Here is a 24970-nt window from a genome sequence, read left to right as displayed (position 1 = left end):
GCTCTCTGATCTGTACAGAAAAGGGACGTTCTCAGCCAAAAGTTCATTAAGTATTTTTGTGTTTTATTTTTCAGCTAATCAATGAATCCATCAGCACTGCTTTGTCATACATGTAAACACTCTGAAATGTCCGGGATGTTGCTTTACCACACAAGTCCTCATTTTTGAGATTATTGAAAAATGACTAAAGTGATTTTTGAATCTTTGTTTCTGAGGCTTCACTCATGGCTTTCCCAATTCCCGCGTCTCGTGTTGGGTCTCATTACTTGGCTCTGTTTCCCCCCCAGGCCCAGGCCGGCCGGGGGAGAAGCCTTAATTATCCGTTTGCCTTGAATCTCACTCCAAATCACAAGTTCTGCTCACTCCTGCCTCCCTCACACTCATTGTGGCTCTGGTTTTTTTTGTCCTCCTCTGCAGAGAAAGAAGTTACAATTAAGTCTGAGAAAGTGAGAATACTCTGAGATGTTAAATGATGAGAAAGTCTTTATTTTTGGCAGCTGATTTTCATTTCTAACACAAGCATTTCTCATCACTGAGCTCACTTTTTAAAAAACCTTTCACCGGCAGCACAGAAGTCACAAGAAATGCATACAGACATGAAAGGCGTTCAATGATCCCTGAAACGAATTGTTTGGAGGAGTGATGGTGATACTTTGTTTCCGCTGGCATCCTCTACAGAATGTCCGATCAGAACACAAAGGGGGAAAACGGCATCCAGAGAAATGTTATTGAGATGTTATTTATTGAGTCTTCACACCCACAACACAGAGTACTGAAGTTATTGTACTTGCTGATACAGATATAGATAGGTGTGTAAGGTCTGTAAGGTGTGGTTCATTAGATGCACGCACACCATCAAAGTAACAGACAGGAGTGACTTAAACAAGGAGAGCTACAACTATATAGGGCCAAGACATAGCTGACCAATTAACTGCCTGACCAAATCACACTGAACGATACAAGGAATGACCAGATTTGAACACAAACAGATGGGCTTTTGTACAATCCCATTTTTTAAAAGATCATTAACCCCTTTCTCCCTAAAAAACACTAAAACTCCATCAGTTCTTTACCTGCACATTTACATACCATTATAAAATATAGCAAAAAATGATTAGAAATGAGTAACACAATATTTTGTTTTCTCTAAATCTAAGAGAAATAACATGGTCCACAGGGAATGCTGGATGTGTAGAAGAACATGTAGTCAAATGCCGGGGACAGAGTGAGATTGTGTTAAGTTTCTGTAGCAGTCCTATCAGTATAGTGGAAGTTTAGTTTGGTTTGCATCAGGTTAAACACATCTCTGCTGAGAGCTGTGTAAAGGTTTCGGTTGCATCAGTGCAGTTTGGATGTGAGACTGCAGGACTGCTGAGCTATGAGCTGGCAAAGAGAGGAACCAGTCTCCAATCTTAAAATGTAAAATAACAATTGTCTTTGAGACTACTCAAGAGTTTTGTGTTTTTATTGTAAAGACTGTCAATCAAAGTCTTTAAAGTACGGAGCATTGCGGGATAAATAATAAATGAGTCAGTCAGTTCAGTTATTTACACTTATTTCTACATTTTGTTTATTATCTTCAACTTTTCTCAATTTAAAGCATAGTCAGATAGCTTGCCTGTAAGTGGGTTTGCCCGGTCGTGCAGTCTGCTAAATAGTGTTATTTTTTACATTTTATATTGCAGTTTATTATGAAGTGCTGCGGGTCCTGGGTGGAAACAGAACCAACCAACAGCTTCCTCGCTGAGCAGGACTCTGCTACGCTGCCTCTTATTGATTTCAACAGGTACGGATGTTAAACTTGATAAATAGATTAATAGTATATATTTCAGCATCTACAGCAGCTCAAATAATAAAGTAAAATAATTGATAGATAGTTTTTTTATAAACAGATCATCTAAACATTTAGAAACAGCCGATTTTTTTTTTTTTCAGTGTGGTAAGCACAAGATTACAGCCCTGAGCTGTACTGTGACCTCTTCAGCTGTATTGTGTATTTCTTTTACACATGTCAATTTCAAGACCCTGAGCGAAGAACCCTGGTAGTATTTCAAGTTGCTCATAGAGTTCTGCAGCTGCTGTCACTAAACATGTTTCCATTCCATCAGGTTAAGATGACTCGTGAATTTTTTAGAAAGTATTAAAAATCAATACCAAAAAATGTAGTGGTAAACAATGGAAAGCAATCATGAAAGTGTTGTGCTCTGCAGGTTTTGAAAAAGATAGAGACAAAGTTTAAACAAATGTTTAAATGTTGGGTTGGATAAAAGTGACCAGAATGTATCATGCTGAGTGTATTAAGGAGTTGTGGTGCTGTGTTAACAGTTTTGAGAAGTGATTTATAATACTGTTGTAAAAAAGACAGATTTATTCCAATGTCAACTTTGGTCAGTAAAAATATTGATGGCGAGGTGACACGTGAACATGCAGCAGTGAACCTCTGAACGCTGCGGCTGATAAATGTGTCTGTAATGATTGAAGGGTACGAAATGTTTTCACTGAAGCTATGAGATACAGAAGATATTAGAGGATACTAACATTACATTTCCTTTTTATATCATTACAATAATGTGCCAATAGCAAAATAAGAGCCATTTGTGATATGTTGAAGTTAAAGATTTAGTTTTATCTCTGCTGAGGGGAATTTAAAAGTTAAACCTTAATGTTGCTTTGTGTGTTTTTATATTTTGTCTTGCTGGCATTCAAATCAATTACACTCTTTGAAATAATGTTATTTAAATGCTCTTCTTTGGAAAATTCAAAGAAAGATATATAATTTTATTTATTTGGGATTTTTATAATCTAAAGCTTAGTGCAGTTGCTCATCAAAGCGTATCAGTTTAATTTGAAATTAAAGTTCCATAAAATGACTTAAATCTGTCCCTCTATAGATAAACATGTGCAAAACTTATTTCTTTACAGTTCAGTCATAGTTAAACAAAGCAAGACAAAACAAAATTCAACATAATTAGGATTATCAATAAGGACGCATTTTCATATTCATGGAAATCACACACACACACACACACACACACACACACACACACACACACACACACACACACACACACACACACACACACACACACACACACACACACACACACACACACACACATATTCCTGTCTTTCTCACACCAACAGACAGGAAGTATAATATATGTTTCCATACGTGTACATTTAGGCAAACCTTTAGTTTGGCTATACTGCTGTATAACCCGCTGGTGTCAGGCAACTAAGACTGTTCTGAGACCAATTGAGGTTCTCTATAAACAAGCCTTAAAAGTCTACGATAAGAAGTCATTACGACACCATCACGATACTGTCCAAATACAAACTGTAACATTTAGAAAATTTGGTACTGCATTCAAAAGTTAGATTGGTATTTAGGGTTATTTACAAATATACAATCCCAGCACTAAAGAGCTTTTTCCAGCCCCGCCGTGGGCAGAGTTGCAAAAACTCTAGATCGACACTTACCGCAGACATAACCCCCCCCTGTGAGGCGCACTGCATTTGCAGAATCTGCGTTTTCATTTACGGCCATCAAACATATTCTTCCAGCTGCACATAAAACCTGCACTGACTTTCACATGTTCTGCTATGGTGCAAAAAAATGGATATTAATCAACCAGTCATGCCAACATTAATTACCTTCTAAATACATTTTTCAACTTTTACTGTATTGCAATATTATATTTTAACTGTAATATGTACTATTTCATTGACCTAAATCTTGTTTAATATTGATTGTGTGATCGAGATTATGCAATGTTTTTAGTGTTTGTTGTTTGTTATGTAACTGCCTAAGGACTGCAGATGGAAATTATTTGTTAGCTAATATCAGCCATAAATCATCTCTTCTCTTTTCTGAGATTAATTTAATGTATTCATGGTCCTTGTGCAAAATAAATACATAAATCTAAAAAAAAAACACATATTTATTTTGATCTCTGGTTTTCCACCTGTAAAATGCACTCCGTTCGATCAGAGCCTCACAGTGTAGACACACTTCCTGGTAGTGAGGACTGAAGTGAATGATGCGATGATGTTCACTGTCAGCCCTTTTCAGAACGCTCTGATATTACTCTAGAAATGTTTGCATTAACAGCTTCACTTTAAATTGTAGATGCTCAAAGGGGCAGTGTGTTTACAAGTTCTGTTCATTGCTACTCCACGATGTGAAGTTGTTAACACTAACAGCTTTACAAGTTACTTCAGTGCTGGTTTCTGATTAATTATGGTGGCTCAAAAGAAATTAAAACTAAATAAAATATTTTTTTAGAATAAAATATTTGTGTATACCTACACTGCAAAGTGTACCTGCTTTAAAACCCAACACAAACGAAAAGTAAACAGGAGGGTTGGAAATATTTCAAATTTAATTACAGGCGCTCAGAGGGATTTCAAATATACTTACAGTACATGAGTCTTGTTCAGATCTGCACAACTCAGTAAATGCAATGTAATGATACACAGGAGAGTGACCTGAGAGGAACCACTCCAAACTATTTATTCAGACTCTTGAACTGTTTGTTTCAGTGCATTGATGTGCTTCCAATGAGCTGCTAATGCACCATTACTCTGTGGTGTGTTGCAAACAATAAATTAAACAAAAGAAGAAGTTCACAGCAGGATTATGGGATGGTCACTCTAACCAGCCAATGTTGTCTATCGGCTGCATTTCAGTGACGTCACAGAGCTGCACAAGTGCGGCCTATCAGAGTCAGTTCATCTCTTTAAATAAAGTGACATCACACACAGCATTAGAGCCCTGTCTTCAGCCCCAGCCCCTCCCCTCTGCAGTAGTACATGATTATATTCAAAAAGGACATTTTCACTTTTTATTTTTTAGATTTTTTTCGAAACAAACTTGAGGAAATCTAAAACCATCTGACAATAAGGAATGTGGAATTGATTTTGATTGGAAAGAGGAAAGTATCAGGAAGTGCTTCTATCTACGTATTCTTCTTTCTGTATCACTGTATGCACCACATACTGTATACCAAAGCAATTTCCTTGTATGAGTAAACCTACTGGGTAATAACATCCATTCTAATGCTCAGGGGTTTATCAAAGCATGAGCATTTTATATTGATTTGAAAAAAAACCTTAAAGTAATGTACTGTCATTCTGTTTTATTCTTTAATATCTTGGTTTTGTTGTGTTCATGTGTTCATAGGATTGTGATCAGCGTGAGAAGCAGAATTGAACAGTTTGTGAGTGATATCTTAGGTGAATGTCCATCAGTGTGTTTCCATGGTCCCTGACTGTCTGACCGGCTCAAAGAAAAGGAGACAACAATGAGAGGATGAATAATTGTAACAGCTTGTATTTGTGCTCTGTTCTCAATGCGAGGAATATCAATGGGGGAGGCATGTGCCTGAAAACTGACATGAAGGTCACAAAGTTCAAACAGAATAACACACCGCCACCCCCCCTTCAGAAACAGGAAGTCACCGCCAGTGCCAGTTGCAGATCACAAAAAAATTAATAGGAGAAAAAAGTCTAACAGCGTCATAGAAAACTATGTACAAATAATGGAGCGCTAAACAGAACATTGGCTGTGTTTGTGTTACTTTAAGGCTGTCAAACAACCTTTCGATCGCTTACTGTACAATGTGATTCAGTACGATTTATTACAAGAACAAATTCATCAGACACTTTCACTGCCAGAGAGAGAGACAGCTGGTGGCAGCCTGTGAGTTTTATCTTTTCATTGGCAGGAAGTCACGCTCCACTGCACCAGATATAAGAGCAGACATGGCGAGGTACTCTATTCACAACAGGATGCACATAGCCTTCAAGTAAAAAAAAGAAAGCTCCTTAGGAAAGACAGCAAGTGCCTACAATTGTATTTCAAACCATCCATGAATAATACTCCATTCAAGAAGAAGAAAACTAGATACAGTCAGGATTCTCAGCGTGTTTTTTCTGGAAAGCTGAACAAACGTTCTGACATTCTAAGGTAGAAAACCAGTCCCCCAACAGCCATCCCACCACCAAATCCAAGTCATTTTTAAATGTGTTTATTTTTTATTTCATTACACCCAAGGCAGAATAAAAGTTACTAAAACTTAAGACTTTTACAATTACAGTGACAAAAACATTTTAAGAGACCCACAATTTAAATTGGACTGCAAAAGAAAAAGAAAAACAACCTTTTTTCTATTTTTGTAAAATGCCCAGGCATTCTCCAATATTACAAATACTGGTATACTTTTACAGTAAACAAGAAAAATGTAATATATATTCATATGTATTTATATATATACTAAAACCCCGTCACCCAAAACAATTTTTTTTTAAATAAAACAATATACACATCGCCACTACGGCATTCAGAGAAACCTCATAAGCAAAACTGGGAAAAAAAATACTTGTTTGTTTAAAACACACATACACACAAATATTATTTTACCCTTGTACTTGTTTCAATACTGTAAACTTATTTTAAGACAGAGTGCACTAAATTCTTCTTTTTTTTTTGTAGTTTCTGCATTTCCTGATTTTTGTTGAGTCCATTCCTTGACTTTTGTGTGGCTTTTGTCCACTCCTGGAATTTTCTGTTGTTGGACCGACTGTTGTCCTAATGAGTGAGGAATTTGATAAATATCTATATATAGGTTTGTGCCTTTATATGTACATATGCATACATATATACACACACAGATACACTGATATTGTGCTGGCTACTCCTAAGCCTGAACTCAGCATTATTTCATTTATATTTCCGTGGAAATGTCAAACTACAAGTTAAAGTTCACATTTTTTGTTTTTCAATTTGATGCTTCATAAAAAGTGTTGCATTTGTCTGAGACAATAAATAGGAAGATCATTATTCAAGGCACACTCATGTCAAATTGAATGGCATTACAAAAACTGTCCCAAATGAATTATATTTCCTTTTTTTTTTATAGTGCCAGTATTGGAAAAGCCTTGCCTAAAACCCTGGCCACTTCAGCATCAGCAGACTCCAAAGCCCTCGACCCTTCAGTACCTTTCTGTCCAGCTCTCTGTGTGTCGGACGGGGAAATTATAAAGTGCAGATCAGTTGTTAAGAACTCTAGACTCATGAATTGATAGCATTTAAATAAGAGTAAAATTTAAAATGTAAAAAAGCGATGAAGGTGGATGGGGCCATGATATTTAAACACAGGGCAGTGAGCGAACTGATGTCTTCCGTTAGTCTTACAGCCTCAGCGCACATTGATATATAATTTCTTCTTTTAAACCTAAGGTAAAACCTTTGAAGATTGCTATTTTTGGTGGATTCCTTTACCACATGATGACTTCAGTAATCAGATTACACATTTATAGAATCACTATGACGATACAAGTGAACATTTACTCCTCTTTTTAAAAAAAATGTCATGAGAGACATTTGAGCACAAAATGCATAGGGGTGTTGATTTCTATAATCTTAACAATTAAATCTGAGAATTCAATTTTCTAAGAGTCTGCCATGTATGCACACACATGTAAGCCTCACTAAACTAATTCAAGTTATATTTACAGGCTGTCACAAATATAAATGAGTCTAACCATTTTAAATTGAGGACAAATTCTGGGCATTAGCCTGGTGTGTGTGTGTGTGTGTGGGGGGGGGGGGGGTCTGCAAGGGGCATCAAGGGATACTGTATAGGAAGGAATGTTTCCTAATTCCAACATATGATGAAATGGAAATGCTGACAGATATTGGGTAAATCAGAAAGGTAGTAAAGCTCACCCTGAGATGTCCCTGTGCTCTTGTCTTTTATCTATCTTGATGCATACTCGTATTGCATGGCTTCATGCTCAGTTTATTCTATATAAATAGTAGCCTGTATCATATGGCTTGATGCAAAGTATAGTGAATGGATGTATGAATGTAGGTAAGATGGAGGGGCTGGGAAGCAGAAGATATGAGGGTTGGTTGTCGTAGCGTTGTTGGGGCTTGGTACCACGTACCAATCAGCAGCTGCCTTATCCAGATGTGTTTCCTCTGGCTGGTAGTTCTGTTCTCAGGAGGATCCTTGGGATCCTCTTTGATTTTTAGATTTACTGTCAAATATGACACTCAGTGCTACATATCCAATTATATTGACATGTTTTAGATTCAGTTCATGCTACAAGGATTGTTGTCCGCGTATCATCATCACACAAAATAGACTAATTCTAGCATTCTCAGTTAATGCCACTTTCAAATTGAAGATTGAATTCAACTTCTCTTCAAGAAATCCCACTTTTAGCTTAATATACAATTTACTACAAGCAGCGGCCAAAAAAAGAAAAATGGACCTTTGTCTTCTAAAAAACTCTCAGGATAACATGGGGTTTTAAAAAACAGAGAACTGCTAAATCAAGTAAAACAAATATATATAAAAAGCCAAAATAATAATGTACCTGCACATGCCAAAATACAAAATTGAATAAATACAGAAATTATTGCACAGTTAAAGGCTCCACATATATTATAACTCAACTGACTGATTGTTTAAAAAGGAAACTCAAATGAGGCAGTTTAGACAGCCTTAAGTGGTGTTAACATCTCTGTTTTCTCATTTGGCAGTTTCTTAAAAACACAAAATTGACCCAAAATTAATTTCAGAAAAAGGGTATCCAGCTACTCCTTTTTGTTTGTATTTTTCAGTCAAAGTGTGGCGCAAAGTCTGGAAAGAGAGAACCCAATTTAGGTCCTCTCGGTTTGTTCAATTTTGACCTCATTTGTCAACAAGTGTTCTCCATGCCACTTTTTCATATGTTTTTCAAGAGTGCTGTACACGCTGAAGGGCATTTGGCAAATGTCACAGCGGTAGACATCTTTCCCATGCTGGCCGTGTGTCTTCATGTGGCGTGTGAGCTTGGAGCTCTGGGCACAGGCATAGTTGCACAGCTCACACTTGTAGGGCCTCTCGCCTGTGTGACTGCGCCGGTGCACCGTCAGGTTGCTACAGTTCTTGAATACCTTGCCGCAGTACTCGCAGGTATCGCACCTCCTGCTATCCTTGGAGCCAGGCCTGCCTGGACCTCCACCCAGATGAGGCGTGCTGCCTCCACTGGCGGTGCCACTGCGTCCTGAAAGGCCTCCATCCAGCAGGTCACCCGGAGGCGTGGAAAACCGCAAGCTGCCGTTCTCGGACGAGTGCTCAGAGGACGTCGCGAAGGGTGATTGTCTGGAGTCAGTGAAACCAAGGAAAGGGTCTTTGATGAAGTGGCGTGAGGCAGCATAACCCACCAACCACTGGGAGTACACATTCTCGGAGGGAATATGGGGTGCTGGGGGAATATCCAAGTCCTTCTCAATCTTGATCCTCTTATTTGAGGAGTTGGACAGGCATGGGCTGGTGATAGGGGTGGGCTTACCGGGAAACAGGCCTGAGAAAGAGTCACCGGAACCACAGTTCCGGCCATTAATGGTTGTCCTCTCTTCCTGCTGGTGGTGGTGGTCTATCTCCCCAGCCACTGAGTCTTCATCCCCTGTGTCCCTCAGGCCATCGGAGCCCCTCTTGGAGAATGGCATCCTTTTACGATTGTCAACTATTAAATTATTGTACTGCTGAATAGAGTTTAGACCCCCACCTTCCACCATTTTGTCAAGGTTGAGTGATGGCTTGTCCTCTGAGGGCAGTTTAGAGCCGTTCTCCCTGTTCCTGTAAAACCCAGACTCCATGCTGAAGTTGGACTCTGGTCGACTCTCATTCTCAAGTTCCTCTTCTTCCTCCTCCTCTTCTTCCTCCTCATTGCCTTCCCCCTGGAAGTCCCCATCACGGTTCTTCATGCCCTCACCTGTGACATCACTGGTGCCGGGCTCTGGGGAGCTTGTGGTGGACAGTCCATCATCGGAGCGCCCTGTCAGGGATCCAGCCTTGTGCATGTGGGTCTTCATGTGGCGCTTCAGCTTGCTTGCCTGAGAGCAGGCGTGGTCACACAACTGGCACTTGTATGGTTTTTCTCCAGTATGGCTGCGCCGATGCACCACCAAGTTGCTCTGGAACTTGAAGGTCTTACCGCAGAACTCACAGGACTTGGCTTTGTTTTGTGTCTGGGGAGGGGTGGTACTGTTTGGGGGCATTGGCGGTAAGGGAGGGGTGCGCAGAAAAGGTGATTTTGGCCCAGGTTGGAAGGGATTGGGGTTTAGCAGTCGGTGCATAGGGTTGGACCTGCTGGGTGACAGAGGTGGAGTGCTGTTGTTGTTCCCTGCCAACTCACGTAACCGCCTGGAGAAGTCCATGGACCGGGACTCAATGGCCATGGGCGTGAGCCGCATCACCCTTTCAAAGGCACTGGGGTGCTGTGATATGAGGCCCATTTCCTCTGCGCTAAGGCGTTCCAGTCGATGGGGGTCCAGGTGGTGGCGGGGAGGCGGGCTGATGAATGGAGGTGTGTTGGGAAGCCGGCTCTCCATAAAGCCTGGGGGAGGCTCCCGGAGCAGGGGGCCCGTCATCCTCAATAGGTGAAAGGGGTTGTTGTCCCCGAGAAAGTTGGTGAGGGGGGACTGTGGGATGGAGTCGTTGCCCATGGGTGGAGGCATAGTGAGGCGTGGGGTGAGGGCAGTGTTGGAGGGGTTGGACTCCAGGTATATCCGAATGCCGTGGGTATTCTGGGCATGCTGCAGCAGGAACCAGGCGCTGGGGAAGGGCTGCTTACATGTGGTACATATATAGCTCGAAGGCTCATCCCTGCCACCTGCAACATAAAGAGAAAGAAACACATTAAACACTCTGCAGCTGACAACACCATCTCATACACTGCACTCACAGCTTCAGACAGAAATGAAGACGCATATCTGATATGAAGAGTGAGAAATGATTGGGTTAAAGTAAAATCTACTTCATTTATTAATCAATATTTCCTTACTATTTTCAGATCATCAGTGATTGAACTTAATTGGCCGCTAAGCAGTGAAATCATTTTCTATGTTCCTAGTAGCTGGAAATGCCTTGGCTCATCATCTTGTCACATAAACGCTGCGTGCTTATCACACTTTGATAGGTGCATTTTCGCACTGGATTGGCCCAGAGGTGCTTAATCTTAGCACTAAATCAATTTCCTATTACAAACTTCAGAATCAATGTCTGGCCGTCGTATAGCTCAGTGGATAGAGCAGGCGGCCATATACTGGGGTTTGATCCCCATGCGGTGGACCCGGGTTCGAATCCGGCCTGGGTCCCTTTGCCGCGCATCTTCCCCTCTGTCTCCCTGTTTCTGACCTGCACTGTCACTTTATTGAAGGCGCTGGTCAAAAAATTCAAAAAAAAGACTTAATGCAGTTTTTTTACCATTTCCTAGGTGGAAGAGAATCTTGAATATCTCTCCAGTTACAAACATCCACTTCTTTAGGATGGAGGATGGCAAATCAGTTTTCAGACAACATAAAACATTTTTTTTGGCTTCTTTATTTTTTGCCTTTACTGATACTGTCCAAAGATTAGGAAAGGCGGAAACAGGGGATGACATGCAGAAGGGGCCCTGACTCCAGGTGAGCTACTATCATTCTGAGCATATTATATTTGATTTTGTTCATACACACATCTAAAGTAGACACACTTTTCCCCTCTCAAGGTTCTGTCTGGTACTGCAAACCAGAACATTTACGTTGAAATTAAATTTCTTTTATACTAAATCAATATTTGTCTAAATAAATGTAAAACAAATATGAATAATAACACAACGGATCAGTAATGTTTTTTTAACACAATTAAAAATGAACAATTAGTAATTAAATTATCACATAATCTCTGACAATGTGTGTGTGTATGTGTGTGTGTGTGTGTGTGTGTGTGTGTGTGTGTGTGTGTGTGTGTGTGTGTGTCAGGACAGTCAAGACGCAGAACAGCTGTTCACCTCCACAGTCTTTTTTTAGTCTATTGACTTAATTATAGTGGACAGCACATTCACACACACACACACACACACACACACACACACACACACACACACACACACACACACACACCAAGCTGTTTTACTGCTCGATCTTAAGACCTTGTTCACTACAAACAGAAACAATCCCGCCTCCCTCGCTCTGTCCGTTCGACCCATTGATCAATGAGTAAAACTGGAGGGAGAGATGATTGACAGCTCTGTGTATCATTTGTCTTTCCTGTTGTTTTTTGGTGGTTTGTTTTTTTCTATATTTCGGCAACACATATGTATTGATTTAAAATTGAAATAGACATATATGTGATATTAAGGGATGCTTCTGTCTTTGAGCTGAACTTTCTGTTGGTAATTAAGTGGGGGGGCAGTTAATGACCTTCTCTACCCAAAAGTTAGAGCAAAGGGTGTGTGTTTTAGTGGGTTAAAGAAACAGCCACACAGTGTGTGTTACTGCACTGAAGAGTAATTTCTCTTCGGCTGCAGTAAAGGAGCGAATCATGTATGTGTGTGTGTGTGTGTGTGTGTGTGTGTGTGTGTGTGTGTGTGTGTGTGTGTGTGTGTGTGTGTGTGTGTGTGTGTGTGTGTGTGCGCGCACTTGTGCCCTCCCGGGGGAAGTGAGTCCAACGCAGATGGCAAATAAAGTATGCAGCCCGAGGCGAGAGCACATTATGCTAATTCTAATGTCAGCTGTACTTTAATATACGACTCTATTTAATCACCCCATTATTTCCTATTTCCATATGAAAAAACAGAGAGAGAGGGAGCTGCTCATCACTTGATTTGGAAGAATGAAGAAACCCATGTTTTATGGAGTGCTCTGTGTGTGTGTGTGTGTGTGTGTGTGTGTGTGTGTGTGTGTGTGTGTGCGTGTGTGTGTGTGTGTGTGTGTGTGTGTGTGTGTGTGTGTGTGCGTGCGTGTGCGTGTGTGTGTGCACGCGTGTGCGTGCGTGCGTGTGTGTGACTGAATAAGAAAACACACTCCTCCCTCTACATCAGCATACTCTCTTCCTTTCTCTCCTCTCCTGTCTGTGTTTCTGTTTAAACGCCACACACACGAGCAGACACACACACACACAAGCAGCCACACATTTTGAAAATATAACTATCAAGGTTTTGCTAAGCATTATTAACAATTCAAAGTTGACTGAATATGTTCGTTAACCTTTGTTGTCGAGGCGACGCAGCAACAATGTCATTTTTAGCAAATTATGAAGTGTATGTGAAATCTCCTTAATTGTAATTTAAGTCAAATGGAAGTGATTATAAACATCAGATTTTCAGAATCAGAGCAATAAATAGATTTAGACACCACTGTAACATGTAGCCTTCAAACATTGTTGGAACATTATTTGATATGAACAGACTATCTGCCTCAGTCCTGAGGTTAGCCTGTCTCCAGGGATTAGAGCTTCTGAAGCTTCTTTAAACAGCTGCCATCATTATTTTGTATATTATGCATTAAATATCCCTCTATGCTAATTTATGCATAATTCGTTGTTTGTTTCCATTTACTACACATATGCTAAATCTTTGGGAGCATTTCGTTAATACCGGAAATACAACATCCATTACTGTTTTAAAATGGATGAAAAAGGCCTAATCATTTTACTGAGATGACTGGTCCAACTCTTTAAGATAACAATTGATCATATATCAGTGTGTGTAGTGTAGAGGGAACCCCCCCAACCCGTCTTCTACGCTCTCTATCCTCACTCTCCTTCTTGGTTCAGTCACACAATATAAAACTCTCATTACTGACTGATTCCAGTTTTCACTATGATTCAATTTGCCATAATTACTGCGCGAGGCGTACATAAAAGGGAAGAGAGACAACGGCTAGCAATTGGTGCGAAGGTCAACTGGCAGTTAGCGGCGTTCATTTTCATCTCAGTGTATTCATCTGGGGCGGCTAATGGCCCGATTTCCCCCCCCCCCCACACTCCTCAATAAATATTGCTGGAATTACGGGTTAAATAGCTAAATTAAATCACAGCTATTACAGAAGGAGGGGGGGGGGGAGAGAGACAGAGAGGATTAGAGAGGGATTCAAATCTGTGCAATTAGGAGGAAGTGGAGATCAGCGCGGAGTGTGCGATTAGCGTAGTGAGTGTCAAATTATTATTATACATCATATTTCTCAGTGGCCAGTGGCCAGAGGGAAGACAAACTGAGGAACGTTCTCATCTTTAATCTAACCTGCACTCTACGGATAGTTCTTATTCGTTCTTTCAATTTGCACTTTCACTCCTCTCTCTTTTCACCCATCCACTCAACTCACGTGGAACCTGTATTAACTGGTGCTACTCTGGGAGCAATGATTTTAAACTTTATTGTTTGTGGTATCCATCACAAAGAAATAGTTCAAGGGTGGGCAATCAAAAAAAAACTGTTAACACACTGAGCTGACAATTTAGAGATATTGCCCACAAACGGCTGAGGTTAGGCTATCAAATTCATAAATGCTTTTTATTTTCTAGAAACTCAAACAAAGTGAGCCCATGTGCTCTCATTAAATATTTTACTTTATGTTGATTTGGTCAATCAGTGATAGATGGTGATATACATAGATAGTTCCACAAAGTGGAGAGAAAATGGGGGTTAACAGAGGCCCAGCATTTTTACCGCAGGGCCCCACAGCAGGCTTAACCGGAAGCCTAATCTCTTTTTATTATAACTGGCTTAAGATTGTCAATTGAGACTGCATTTAGATGGAAGCCAATCGATGATAACATTGGATTACTAACATCAGGTCAACATTGAGCCATTCACACAGCCCCAGCTGCTCAGTTAACCTTGACACTTCATGTTACCTCAGCGTTCAAACACAACAAGCAACGTTCTGGTTCCTCCTGGTCCCATTCATCCCTCTGGTTAGTGTAGTACAGTCCTGTCTCCTTCACCCTGAGCTCTCAATTAAGGTGGCTTATGACCCCAGTGCTGTACAGTAGCCCCAGCTCCCCCCGTCCAATCAAAAGTGGATTAGAAACCCGAGCTGGTTAGCATACAAGAAGTACAGCAGAGCAATGTCAGGAAGAGGCATTTACACTACACAGAACAACGCTGTCATGAGCCAAGGGTACAGGCTGTGTGTGTGTGTTTGTGTGTGTGTGTGTGTGTGTGTGTGTGTGTGTGTGTGTGTGTGTGTGTGTGTGTGTGTGTGTGTGTGTGTGTGTGTGTGTGTGTGTGTGTGTGTGTTGTTCCCCTCTTGGCATTTTGTATAACATGTAAAAAGTTTCTCATCTCTCAATTTTTGCATTATTAATTCAGAAGTGTCCTTAACATGTGTGTGATCAGGAGGTTATCACCCCCCCCCCCCTCCCAATACACAAAATAAACTTGCATGGGTAATGCCTTGTTTATCATCAAAGCACAGCTACAAATGCATGATAATTACCTGTGTGTGTGTCATCCTCTCTGGAATACAGTACACACTCTCTCAGGTGTATACACTACATAGATCTATGCAACAGTTAAAACAAGATGAATACACATGTTGGTTTATTGGTTTGTTTGCGGGAAGTTAAAGAGTGTGCATGTGTTTCCTCGTATTGAGATCATTTGAAAAAGCAGAGCTTGTTTGGCATCCGGTCCCCAAGAAGTCTGTTAGTTCTGAGTGAAGTGGTTTGAGGCGGGGCTTTAACGTCATCCAACAGGCCTTTGTTATTGGCTTTAATAGCTTGAGACTAAAATCACTACAGGACCGTACAGCAGCAGCTTTAATCAAACGGCCCTAACTGTACGGAAATGACAATTTCACATTTTGTGAAAAACTTAAACATTTCCCAAGTAAAAAGCTGAATGGAAAAATGCAATATTTGCTTTTGAAATTGTGAAGCTTACTTAAAGGACCATTTAATAAGGAATCTGGAAGGAGGAAAAGCACAAGCTTCTTGAAAATAAAAGCTGTTGTGGTTCTTGTATAAAAAATGTCCCATTACACATCTCTGACAACACACTGAATACAAAAACAACATGAAGACTTCGGTGTTCCACATCAAAGTTATTAATAAGTAGTAATAATAATGTGTGAAATAATAAAAGCACTCAGTGGTGAGACTAGCAGCACGGAGCAGCGGAGCTCATCATCTGCTGCCAGCGGACTCAGGTCCTTACACGTGTCCACCCTATCCCCCCCTTTCAACACTGTCACTCTACAATAAAGGGTAATCCGGCAAAAATCTGAGGGTAGCAGCTCAGGCTAGTTCAGCGATTAGCTGTAACAACAGCAGGACAGAGTTTGGGGGAATCACTGGTACGGTATTATAGCCCTGCAGCTTGATGGATCACGTTAGACCAGCGTGGGTGGATAAAATGGGGCACACAGCTTACAATGAGCAGGTGTGAGTGTGAGAGGTATGCAACATACCATAATAACACATCCCTGCTGCTGTTAGCAGGACCATTCTGTGACTTTTTCCCCAGGAAACTCTTCATTTCAGCTGATGTACACCTGCTTTACTCTTAGTTAAAGTTTTAGTAAAACTGAAAGTGTGCTGCAAACAGAGTGAGTGTTGGTACCAGCAGAGCCGGGTGAGCTCTCCAGGACGGAGTCAGATAAAACAGTTAACAGAGAGCCTCAATAATGTGTGTGTGTGTGTGTGTGTGTGTGTGTGTGTGTGTGTGTGTGTGTGTGTGTGTGTGTGTGTGTGTGTGTGTGTGTGTGTGTGTGTGTGTGTGTGTGTGTGTGTGTGTGTGTGTGTGTGTGTGTGCATTGCAAGCCTTGTCAGACAAGGCAAGAAAGAGATGGATGGGGTTTTAAGCATTCTTATGTGATGACTCTTAAGGAAGGCTTAGCTAATCATAGCCATGTTAGAATGCATTTAGCTCATCAGGAAGAGGGACAGCGTGTGTGGGGGGGGGGAGGTGCTGTAGTCAAAATCAGGAGTTGAGATGCAATTCTAAACAAACTGCAGAAGTGTATGTGTGTGTGTGTGTGTGTGTGTGTGTGTGTGTGTGTGTGTGTGTGTGTGTGTGTGTGTGTGTGTGTGTGTGTGTGTGTGTGTGTGTGTGTGTGTGTGTGTGTGTGTGTGTCTGTGTGTGTCTGTGTGTCTCTGTGTCTCTGTGTCTGTGTGTGTGTGTGTGCCCTGCTCACAAATTAGAGGGATTACCAGAAGAGAGTGCCAGAGCATACCAGCTAATCCCACACACTGGCCCGCACCACTGCACCTGGGGAGTGGGTGTGGATCTGTGTGTGTATTTGTTTGTGTGAGTGTGAGGGATGTAGTGGAAGAAAGGGCTCTATAGGTGCAGAGTTCCCCAAACACAACCCCTCTGGTGCCAGTGGTCCCTCTAATCCTGACACACACACACACACACACACACACACACACACACACACACACACACACACACACACACACACACACACACACACACACACACACACACACACACACAAACACACACACACAGACGTACAGGATGTGCCTGCTACTTGTCACTGGGCATGTCTACTTTGTCCCGAGAAGGGGAATGGTCCACACAGATACACACACACACACACACACACACACACACACACACACACACACACACACACACACACACACACACGTTATCTACATAAAGACACACTCTTGATTAAAGGTATAACAGGGCACTGTGTGAGTCATTAGAAGCAGGGTGTGTGTGTGGGGTTTACCTGGGTCACATGCTGTCAGGTGAAGAGTAGGCTTACTCTCTGTAGTCTCTGCCATGAGCCTGGTCTGACCCCCCGTGTTGTCTGTCCTATCCAAACCCTCTCACCCCCTTCACTTACAAACAGCTCGTCCAAACTGCCCACTGCCACACACAGAGAGCCAGAGCCCACTGTCATGTAGTGCCCCCACTTACTGAATAAGACCTATTACAGTGCTGCCAGGGTCCAAACGAAGAGAAGTCTCTCTTTTTGTTGTGTCCCCCCCCTCCCCCCCGCTGTGTGATCTCAGGTTTATGAATTTAACATCATGTCTTCTGATCAGACTCACCTCTGTAACGCTCAGAGCATATCACAGATCTTCTCCTGTAAATGTAACCCTTAACTTAAATATTTTCCTCCTTACAGAACGACAGAATAAAAGAGGACCTGTGTGGGCTAACTAACTTCAGAGACAGCAGGGAGACACGGCCTGCTGAGGGGGGAAAAGAGGTGAGGAAGGGAGGCGAGAGAAAGTGAACGAGTGTAACCGGGGTCTGAGTGTTATGGTCAGACTCAGCTTGTTTACACAGAAATGGCAGCAAGAAATAGGGGGGGGGGCAGATTGAGGACTAGAGCAGATCCAGACCAGATGGAGGTTAGAGCAGGGCATGGATGGAGGGAGGGAGGGAGGGAGGATGGGATGAGGGGACATGTCCTGCTGGAGGTCCTTATAAGGTCTGGACGAGTGCAGGGCTCTGGAGGCAGCAGAGCCACTGTAATATATTTTATATATATATATACATATATATATGTTTAGCATCTTTCTATACATCAGAGTCACATTGCTACCCTTAGATCAAATAATGGAAAAAGAAAGTTCAAATGTATTACTAGTCAGGTCTTGTATATTTTTCGACTATGGTAACAGCAGGAAAGTAGAGCTCTTAACCCACAGTAAGATAATAATGTATGTGAAGTGTAGTTGGCAGATCTCGGAGTAAAGTAAAAGTAGAAGTACTAAGATCTTGTACTTGAGTAAAAGTAGAAGTACTCAGATCTTGTACTTGAGTAAAAGTAGAAGTACTCAGATCTTGTACTCGAGTAAAAGTAGAAGTACTCAGATGTTGTACTTGAGTAAAGTAGAAGTACTCAGATCTTGTACTTGAGTAAAGTAGAAGTACCAGAGTGTAGGAATACTCTGTCACAGTAAAAGTCCTGCATTCTAAATGTTCCTCCAGTGAAAGTAGAAAGTACTCTCATCTAAATGTACTTAAAGTAGCGTCAGTAAAAGTAGTCATTGTTTGATTGGTCCATTTCAGAATAATATCTCTGATATGTTTTATAATGATTGATCATTAAAGTGTTCTCAGAGCTGGTAAAGGTGCAGCTAGTTTTAATGGCTTTGTATACTGCAGGGTAGCTGCTGGATTTACTGCAGGTGAACTTAAGTCTGATTTTAAGGGTTGATTATATTTACCATCATTAATCCAGATCTGTAAAGAAACTAAAGGGATTAAATACAGGTAACACTCCCTCACTGTAATCATTCCAGTGTTCAATGGCTGATGTTTGTACCTATCGTCTCCATGTGTTGGTGTTTCTCCTGGATCTCTTTTCTTCACCCTAATATTGTCGACTTCCCAGACGTTTAGTTAAGAGGACAATATCGCCATCACAATAACCTCAATTACAAAAAATAACCAGAGCCAAAAAACATCCATATTTTTGCAATGGATATGCAATTATAGGCATTTGTGACTATTTTCTTTTGTTTTTGCTACAATAAATTGTCATTGGTAGAGGTTGAATACCGGATACAATATGAAAGTTTCCACTTTTTTACTTCAGGAGAAGAGGAGAGAGAAGGGAAGAGAGGGGAGGAAAGGAGCATTCTGCAGAATAACTGGAAGCAGGCCGGCTCCCATAACCACTGCAATCTGTTTTCATTTGCCAGCCTCAAACACACACACACACACACACACACACACACACACACACACACACACACACACACACACACACACACACACACACACACACACACACACACACACACACACACACACACAGTCTAAAGCATAGTCTGCCCCAACCCCTTCAGGAGAAACACACTGGGTTAATTTGTTTTTTTGTTTTTTTAACCAAAGCTCCATTGTCACATAATCTGTAAACTAGATGTATAAATGTGCACACTGTAACACACGCCACATCCTGCAGCTGTAAAACGGTGTACCATGCAGCCACTTCCTGCGGCATGCAGCTCCGACTTCTGACATGCTGCAACAAGAAGCACCGTGAGCCCATGCTGCATCACATGCCAAAATAAATCCCAGCATGCTGCCTCCTTCTCCAACATGTTGAGCCACACCAGGACATTTTCTCTACTAGTGTGAAGAATAAAGTGGCATAATGAGGGGAGATAGAAAAGTGTTGTATAGAGTAAGAAGGACAAGTGGAAAAAGCTCTTTGTGAGGACAGGACTGTGAAAGGGAGGAGAGAGTCAGCCAGAAGAGCAACCACGAGAACAGAAAGTGGGGAAAGGCAAATTATGTTTTGCACTCGTCTCTTCGACCACAGCCAAGTATTTTGACACAAATAAATGAAGCATGGTCTTTTCTGTGGGCTACAGCTTTTTTTTTTTTTTTTTTTTTTACACTTTTTTTCAGGAACTGGGGAACTAAAGACTACATTTCAAATAAAACATCAAAAAATAAACTTATAGCAAGCTACACAATTCTGTTGTCATTTGTTGTGTACCAAAATGAATTATTAAATTAGTCCCTTTGAATCTAATTTCAGTCTGATTTGCGTAAACGTGGTGGTTTCTGAGGAATACACACTGTAATGAAGGTCTCTAAGCTCCTGAGTTTGATTTGTGAGGACCTTTTATTAGGCATCTGGAGGAGGTGTGTGTATTTCTGTGTGGCTAAGAAACAATTAAAGTAGCATTTTAAACACACACACACACACACACACACACACACACACACACACACACACACACACACACACACACACACACACACACACACACACACAGTAGGGTAGCTATCACTGCTGGTCAGAACTCTGTCCTGCTCCGCTCTTCATTAGACTCAAGTGCTGATCATTGAGGCCAAGGCATCACTGCTGCTCTGTGTCTGTGTGTGTGTCTGAGTGTGCCTGTGTGTGTCTGAGAGTGTGTTTGTGTATGTATGTGTGTCTGAGTGTGTGAGCTTTGTCTAGCTGTTGCACTCAGGCACACATCAAGCCCCCCTGGATGCACTGATCTGATTTCCCTTGCTAGCGAGCTTCCTCACACAGCCAGGCAGATGGCGGTGCAGAGCTGGCAGCCATGACGGGAAGCCCCTCAAGGGGCGGGGTCTGCTGGCGGCTACTCACACTTTATCCAATGACCGATCACAGCTGGGCAGAGGAAAAAATCCCAGATCCTGCATTGTTGCGAATTCCTTCATGGCAGGCCGCGTAGTATGGCAGTGTACCTAAGCATCCTGATGACATAATAATGTGCTGTGGGGCAGGGGGAGCAGAGACAATGGAGCAAGCCTCCGGTGATTAAGTGGCCCTGGACAGGGACAGAGAAAACACTGCTCCCGCCAACCTGCAATTTCCTCCCAGGTATGCTTTTTATCTACAAGCCAGAGGAGCAGTTAGGGATCCTGGGGCTGGCGAGTGTCACTTAATGGGACAAAAATGAAGCTGTGTGTCATTCAAAAGCAAAAATGTATGTAGCACAAAAGCATTCCTATATGAGAGCAAGTGAAGATATTTCTGGAATTAAAAATCACTGTTAGCAACAGAAATGCAACACAGGCGGTGAACAGGTTGGGAGCTGCTTTGACTCCCCCTCCATTTTACCCAGTGCATTCAAGCAGAGTGGAGATGTGCCTGTTTCTAATCAGAAGGTTGTACTGTCAGTGGTTGGTCCTGGGCCAGCATTGTTTGCCCCCAACCTCACTCTGAATGGCATATCACCCCAGCGAGGTGCAATTGCAGCCTAATCAACAAGTAGACCAGACTGTTCCCACATGGCCAGGCCCCCAATCTGCAGAGCGCTGTAACTACCTATGTACACATCATTTGAAATTTGCTTTCCTTTGAAACAGGATACAGGTTGCTTTCTCAGGAGAAAAAGCATGTTATGGATTTATTTACAGATGAAAAAGAGAGATGGAAGCGGCCCAGCTCCTCTCCACCGGCCCTCTTTTTGTCAGCTGTGATGTTGCCCAGACAAATCAATAGAACAACTGTAGCTAGCAAGCTTTGTTTATCTTTCCCTCTAAGTGAATAATTCACGGATGTCAGCAGGGGTGAGGAAAAGCTTTGAGACAAACGAAAGGGTTTGGTGTTCGGGGGGGGGGGGGGGGGGGGGGGGGGGGGGAATCTAACACCCTTCTGATCCCTCTCCTCTTCCCAAAAGTCTTGAGGATATGAGAGATGCTGAAAGCAGCTAGAGATCTGGTTCTGGGTGAAAGACGGAGAGAGACCGCTGCTTTGGTTTTACTGCCCCACCACAAAGAATGTCCCTCACACCAAATAAAGGGATGAATACGAGCTGAAGAAAGCAACATCTGCTAAATATTGGGTGATCGGACAAAACAGTAAAATATAGTCAGGTTGCAGGGTTGTAAGGGGGGTGCAAAATGGTTTAAAGAGGTGGTAATGGTTTTGAAAACGTGCTATGGCATGCATCAGAACATTAATGGACAGTAACAGCCTACCACTCAGTGCTAAGGCTTCATTGACGCAGCTTCAGGAGGCAGATAGAGATGCTCAAAGAGAAGTGTCTTCATTAGACAACAGGGGCAAAACACTGTTAGACACACAACATGCTCTACATTTATTGCATCTGGTATAGGGTGGAACTGGTCTTATCTGGTTAGAGCTAATGACGGGTCTTTATAGGATCTCTAAGGGTTTTCCTATATGGGTTCTACAGTGGCCAGACAATGTAGTACTAAACCCTCTGCTATTTACATGACATGACACCAACAGGAAGGTTTAAATTGCTGTTGTGTCATAAGCTTTGATTGTGAGTTGTCCCTCCTTGTGTGTAGTGGTGTTAGCATGTGAAACAAGGGAGACTTAAACCCTCCTAAACAAGGGGATCAACATGTATTTGTCAGGCTGTGGCACCCTTGGCTGAATGCATATACACACACGCACACACTCGCACATACACACACACAGACACACATTGCAAGGCAGCAAACATTTCTAGTGAAGTCGCTAAACCTCAGTGTCCCACCTTCGCCACGGACACACAAAAGCCCTCAGTCCCTTGTAATTGAGGTTTAAATCCTTTCCTAACATCCCTCCATCCCTCACTCCTGACCAAACATGGATTGCGCTGTCACAGGGCCCCTAATCCTTCCCAGTTTAACCAAGTGAGAAATTAGCTTTTGTTAAGTGGTGATTTGGCCGGTGCTAAACGCCAACAGCCCATTGTAGAGGAGAGGGACAGTAATGAGTCCCACCAACGCAGCAAACACTGAGCTAATCCCAGCGCGGCCGCACGGCTGGAGCTGCTGCTGCTGCTATTGTGCAGTGACAATATTGTCAAGATATTTTTAGTCAAGAGCAATGTCTCAGTCTGTTTTGTCCAGAAAGGTTCTGAAGCATTAACTTTCCTCCCCTCTTTCTGCCATCTGTGACTTTACAGAGCCATATCTTCAATGCAGAGATGTAGTGAGAGTGTAAGGCTGATAGACGACTCAACGGCTGCGGATTCAGATCCTCAAAAACGTGAGAAAGAGTAGGAGACAAAGCACAACGCCATCTCTGAGACGCAGCGCGGGGGGCCATAGAAAACCCCTGCCATTTTTCCAGGTGATAAAAAAAGACAAAAGAAGACTAAAGAGCTGCTAGACAGTTGGCGATGACCAGTTGAGCCAATCCTGAGATTATGGTCCTGCTGTACTCAGCATGGAGTTAGACCCTGAAGCCTTATAAACCCTAATTCACGTTTGAACAAATACTAATGCATCCTTTTCTTAGCAATTCAACATGTGTTCCATATCTGCTGCTCATTTTTGATTTGCTGCCCTCATTCATCAAACATTGTATTCTGCCTCTACTCATCACCAATCTCTGATGTATTCAATTCTGAAAGAAACATACTTTTAATAAAATAAGCTTTCATAGACTTTATGTTGACTTATGTTGCAATTTTCAGAGATAGAAAGCACTCAAACACGTATTTATATGTACATTTTTCTGAAGTTTTACTTTAATTCCTGCAGGATATTCTGGTAAAGTACAACACTTCGAGTGTGTTTTAGTTCACTGGGTAAAGTGTGGATTAGTGTAAGGAAGTGCCCTGTGCCATGATTCATAACAACATCAACCGTCTGCATTCAAACTGATGTGCCTCCAAAGATATTATGACACCTTACACACTCCTAACAGAAACAAAACACAACACATTTAACCTTCACAGACTGTGATGTAAACACACACAAATACATTGACACACATTACAAATGTGCTTAATGAAAATGTGCAGCTTTAACACAGACATGGATGTTCCAAATGAATACAGAATAATGAATACACAAATACACACACCCACAAACACACACACACCCACAAACACACACACACACACAAACACACACATACACACACACACACACACACACTGGCTCAGGGACCCGATGTGAAACAAACTACAGTGGTGCGACAGGCTGATCTGATCTCAGTCACAGGAGCCAGCTTTATGAAAACCTCCCCCATCCACAGGGCCCACTCACCCAGGAACCTTTAGTTTATCCCGTTTAGTTTATATTTTCTAAAGTCACCAACTGTTCATGCTGTAGTATATGCTCACTTTTTTTTAGAAAGGGGTTAATAAAACCTAAGAACATGTCATTTCTTCAGGTGACGCCAAACATGGGTAATGCCAATTTAAACCTGAGGATTCACACCATGTTTGCGTATATTTGATCAGCTGTCCACCATTGGCAGCACATTTAAGTGAAACAACTCCACACAGACTGATGGACAGGTGATGAGCACAACAGAAAGCTCTCATGAGCACTTGCCACTAAAAAAGGATATAAAAAAAAAACAAAAGCAGAATCTTAGTTTAAAATCTGTCTCTGATCGCCTGTGATTCCTTGCGTTGGCCGGTGCTCGGACTCTATGCTGCCGATAGATTTGGCTTTAATTTTGTCATTGCATTCGAGTGAATCAGTGACCAAGAAAAACAAACGCATTTCCCTCATTCCCACCAGAGCTCTCTGCTTCCTTGGATTTTTTGAGCATCTACGTAAGACACACATGACACATACTTTCAAAGCCCTGTGCCAAAACCACAAGCAAAGTAAAACCCATGAATAAATGGCAAACTCTGGAGGGACCATGAAGAATCTCTATCCGGGTTTAGCAGCAGGTTTGTTAAACCTCATTGTCCCTGTGGGGAATTCAAATGAGCGAGTCCTTGAGGCGGAAGCTTTAAAATAAACGCAAAGCTTCTAAAATCAACCATCA

General features: G+C 41.9%; 1 protein-coding gene across 1 annotated transcript in view; it reads right to left on the bottom strand.

Annotated features, from left to right (window-relative positions):
• Window positions 1-5304: 5304 nt before the first annotated feature.
• Window positions 5305-24970, bottom strand: part of bcl11ba (BCL11 transcription factor B a) — a 34637-nt gene continuing 14971 nt past the window's right edge. The window contains exon 3 of the mRNA XM_063909412.1: window positions 5305-10668. Coding sequence (XP_063765482.1) covers window positions 8672-10668 — 1997 coding nt within the window. The 3' untranslated portion in view covers window positions 5305-8671. The remainder of the gene's footprint in view (window positions 10669-24970) is intronic.

This window comes from Eleginops maclovinus, chromosome 19 (assembly GCF_036324505.1).
Source record: "Eleginops maclovinus isolate JMC-PN-2008 ecotype Puerto Natales chromosome 19, JC_Emac_rtc_rv5, whole genome shotgun sequence".
NCBI classification, from domain to species: domain Eukaryota; kingdom Metazoa; phylum Chordata; class Actinopteri; order Perciformes; family Eleginopidae; genus Eleginops; species Eleginops maclovinus.
Note: the sequence above shows the minus strand (reverse complement) of the source record. Positions and strands in the feature narration are given on the sequence as shown.